Consider the following 4,046-nt stretch of genomic DNA (forward strand, 5'->3'; position numbering starts at 1 on the left):
AGCAGTGAACCTCATCTGAGGGCTCAAAGGGAGGAAAAAAAAAAAAAAGGCTCTGCGGTCAAAACATCAGAGCTGCCGCAGACTTTCCTCAGGCTCCTAAAGGCAGTGCGCCACCAAGACGTACTGCACTGTCGAACAACATTGCAGTCAGATAACCATGTGCTGTAGGCGGTGGGACAAACGGGTTTTCTGACCAAACATGCCTTCATCCAGAAGCCTCGAGTGACGTGACTCAAACATTCCTGTTGCATTAAAACCAGCACACACCTGCCACTCCACGATCACCTCCTCCTACATGATCCCACACCTCATACAGGCTGTTCATTAGATCTTACCGCAAGATATGACTTAATTGGCTTCCTAGTTATGATCATTAATTGCAAGCTCTGAAACCTGCCACCATTCCTGGGATGAACCTAGCTGCCAAGGTAAACGTATTGGCTAACTACAAAACACTGAGCAAAGGAGATAATAATGAATACTTAACACAGAAGAGGGCAGCACAAAGTCAAGTTAAAGTTTATTAAGGGTTCTTATTCTGTGCATGACTGACTGGGACTGAAGGATATGCATGTTAATGAAAACACAAGCAAAGCATCAAAATGGCTGGAAATAACACATGAGAAAAGGGCCCAGTTTGTACAAAAGAGCATCATTGACAGATTGTATATTTATATCTGAATATACAGAAAACACAACAGACGTGCAAACTCCAGATTTGTCTTGCAAAACTGAAGATCTTCCTCAAACTTCACCCATGTTGTGTGAGCATACTCGTGAGTGTGTGTGTGTGTGTGTGTGTTTACACACAAACATTTCTTTACAATAAAAGTGAGCCATGTTGTCTTCAAGATGTAATCTTGTGAACTGCCACAGTTATTGTCCCATGAGTCCTCACCAGAACATTTCTGCAACAAAAACCAAACATTTATTCAGATAAACATTCACCTGATAAACAGTAATTCTTGTCGATTTGGTGATTTCTCTGGGTGGCATGTATTGAGTTTTGATTGACAGATCATGTCAACCTGTCTGTCACTGGTCTGTCACATTTTGTTTTGCTATTTGATTCCTGTTCCAGTCATTGATTTACACCCTGCTGACAAATACTGTAATCCAATAATACTCAGAAAGCAGCCTACGGGTCACAACAAAGCAGCAGACTCATGTACAGCATGTACACAATCAACACAAGGTCTAACATCTTAAATGACTTCTTTCTAATAATAAATATTGGCTGCAGTTGAAGCCACTGATAGCATTGTGCCAGAAGATGTTCTGCAGAAGCCCAGAGGGTGGCAGCATAGCCACGCAAATGAATAAAACTCCTTTGCCAAGACTTGCAGCAAAGTGTGAGGTAAAAATATTGGACGCTCAATCTTTGGTTTTGGCTGTCTTTCAAGAGTTTGTCCTAGATTTATTGATTTCATCAAGAATGAATCACTACAAACAGACCTCTTAAATTCACTGAGATGGAGAAAAGGGAGTAGATGAGAGTTGGTCAAGCGAGAAAGACAAAAGGTTGTGTCAGTGCTCACCCGGACTCAGACTCCAGGCACACAGTCGGAACGTCTGTTGGGTCTCTGGTGAGAGCTGAAGCTTGTTTGGCCAAAACTGACACAACACCGCCGTGTTCGTCAGAGAGGGAGCCACGGCCTGGTGATTGTGGCATATAGAGGGGCGTTAGTGCTCAGAAGTGAAGAAGCATCAAAACAAGCACTGATAAAACTTTCTCAGCCGAGGTAACTGAAGAACCTCCACCCATTTATCACATCAGCAACCTCCAGGTGTTTAACATTTGAGATGAATCAGCATGTTTGTTGATCAACATCTTGTCCACATGGAGAAAAGAAAAAAAATCTTTAAAAACTAGAAGAAGCAAAGAGCTGGAAAGAGCAGTTTCCTTTTTGTGCAGTGTAGCACTAATGTCTGGTATTACCTCATGGAAGCTATTTAAAAAGAGAATAACATCATGAATTTTCTATAAAAAAATATTTAAAATCCAATATAAAAAGGAGTGTCTAATGTGACCTGTGTAGTGATCAATAGTACTGATTTGTAGTCACCATGTCACATTATATGGGCACTATTGAAAAAAATGCCCTTTTTTAATTAAAATATTTTAGTAACCAAAAATTACACATTAAGAATCAAAATAGAAATGCTATGTGAAATCATGTCAGTATAATTTTCTAATCATGACTTAAAAAATGAAGTCAGCATGAAGATACTGAAAAAAACCAGCATCAAGCATCAAATAACATAATAACTTCCTGGAAATGTTCAACTTAATCGAAAATGTAATAAAATCCCAATAATAAAGTAAACTGACCAATAATGTAATAAAATGTCCTAACTGATACTGTAATCTATCTATCTATCTGTCTATCTATCTATCTATCTATCATTTCACTTTGTGTGTTATTTTATATTTATTTTATTTTATTATTGTTTCAGTCTGGAACAGGCACTCAAAACATTTCACTGCACATTATACTGTGTATAACTGTGTATGTGACAAATAAAGGTCTTGAGTCTTGAATAACACTTATACAGATGATGTAATACCTGAAAGGTATTACATCATTCCTCAGAATTGTAAAGTGTGCAATTATACACATGTTATAGTACTGTTAGCGTCATGTTCGCCTGCATTTGACCCTGATTTCATGTTTGGATAATTAAACTCTAGGCTTCATGTAGAATTTGAAATTTGACTGTTCCTTATGTTCTTTTGAGTTAATGAGGAACACAGACACGACAATGTCAATCATTATGAAGTACTATGCAGAAAGTGTTATAAATTATCAGTGTGATGTGTGATATGTCCACTGACCACTATGTCACTTGCCTTTTTTTTTTTTTTACAAATTCAGCCTTTATTTAAGCAGGTTTGTCCCGTTGGGATCAAGGATCTCTTTTACGAGGGGCCATAAAGGATGATGTCAGTTTGACATTGAAGGTGACATCATAACCCTGAAAGACCAGGTGCAATGGTGCCATTTAGTGCATATGTAGGTGCTAGGAATGCTTATGTATACCCCTTGTGGAGAAGTGTTACCCAAACTTGTTTAGTTTTCTTGGAGATCTTTGGTACAGAGAGTGAAGAGGAGCAGCTACCTGGGCTGCTGCTCAGAGGCTTATACTATACCTGGAATGGTTTCCCAAGCAGGGAGGAGAACGAGTCTTTAGCCTGATGCTCACTCTTTCATTTTAAATCCAATACATATATTCTTCATTCATAAAGTCTTAAAACACAAAATGTAGAAAATTGGACTGAAAATGACCATAGTGTTACAGTACATTATCCGTCAAAAATATTAAACTAGCAGTTTTTTGGGGGAAAAATTAAGCCAGCTGAAAATGTAACAACCTTCTAGTATAGATGAAGTTATTACATTAATGAGTTCATTACACTTCCGATCAAGATATGTCAAAATTCTATTACATTTTCAGGATGTCTTAACATTGCTGGGTGCTACAGGAGCTAAGTCTGCCTCCGGTGGTGAAGCTCGAGGTTCTGGAGGTGAACTGACCGTCCACCAGCTGCCAACACCGGGGGAAACCGAGTAAGAAGACGCCACTGGATCAGGAGTAAACGCGGATAACTTAAAGGTCTAACTGAGTAACTTTACTGGCCGAGACCTTAACTGACACCTAACTAACCCCACCCTCAGTAAAAGACCAGTTTGGTGTGATTTATTTTGAGGAAACGCTTCACTGAACAACCAGAGACAGAAGTAGTTAGTTAGTGTTTCCTTACAGCCCAGGTTGTGTCCTTGTAGGTCCGTACAGAGCACACCGACAACTGCTGGATTTTTCATGCTGCAACAGATGCACAAAAGAGCGATTAGTCGGCTTTAATGGGCCAACATTTAAAATACGAACTCAAACACAGTCTGATGTGAACTTACGTATCGTCGAGGTGCTGTTCGAGGGTCGACTCCATTATCAACAATCGTAAATGACCGCAAAAATCCAAATATTGGAAGATCTGTTGTTATGGTTGTGTTCTCCCTCAGAGCTTCCGGGTGGAGTCAGCTGAC

General features: G+C 39.4%; 1 protein-coding gene across 2 annotated transcripts; it reads right to left on the bottom strand.

Moving 5' to 3' along the window:
* Window positions 1–503: 503 nt before the first annotated feature.
* On the bottom strand, window positions 504–4,046 carry lamtor5 (late endosomal/lysosomal adaptor, MAPK and MTOR activator 5). Of its 2 annotated transcripts, XM_070839971.1 has the most exons (5): window positions 3,915–4,046; window positions 3,764–3,825; window positions 1,539–1,656; window positions 811–908; window positions 504–773 (listed from the first exon to the last, which is right to left on the bottom strand). In XM_070839971.1, exons 1-4 carry the CDS (start codon window positions 3,947–3,949, stop codon window positions 848–850), a joined length of 276 nt encoding a protein of 91 aa, XP_070696072.1. In that variant the 5' UTR covers window positions 3,950–4,046; the 3' UTR covers window positions 504–773; window positions 811–847. The 2 variants fall into 2 exon arrangements, with proteins under 2 accessions (XP_070696072.1, XP_070696071.1); XM_070839970.1 differs by having other exon boundaries at window positions 504–908.

The sequence above is a fragment of the Pempheris klunzingeri genome, chromosome 11, assembly GCF_042242105.1.
Source record: "Pempheris klunzingeri isolate RE-2024b chromosome 11, fPemKlu1.hap1, whole genome shotgun sequence".
NCBI lineage: Eukaryota > Metazoa > Chordata > Actinopteri > Acropomatiformes > Pempheridae > Pempheris > Pempheris klunzingeri.

Excerpts from the sequence above, each read along its gene's own strand:
- lamtor5 (XM_070839971.1), bottom strand. The coding sequence starts at position 3,949 with ATGGAGTCGACCCTCGAACAGCACCTCGACGATAC. Across the intron at positions 1,657-3,763 it reads ACAAGGACACAACCTGGGCT|GCCGTGGCTCCCTCTCTGAC; the intron begins GTAAGGAAACAC and ends CACAATCACCAG. Across the intron at positions 909-1,538 it reads TGCCTGGAGTCTGAGTCCGG|AAATGTTCTGGTGAGGACTC; the intron begins GTGAGCACTGAC and ends TTTTTGTTGCAG.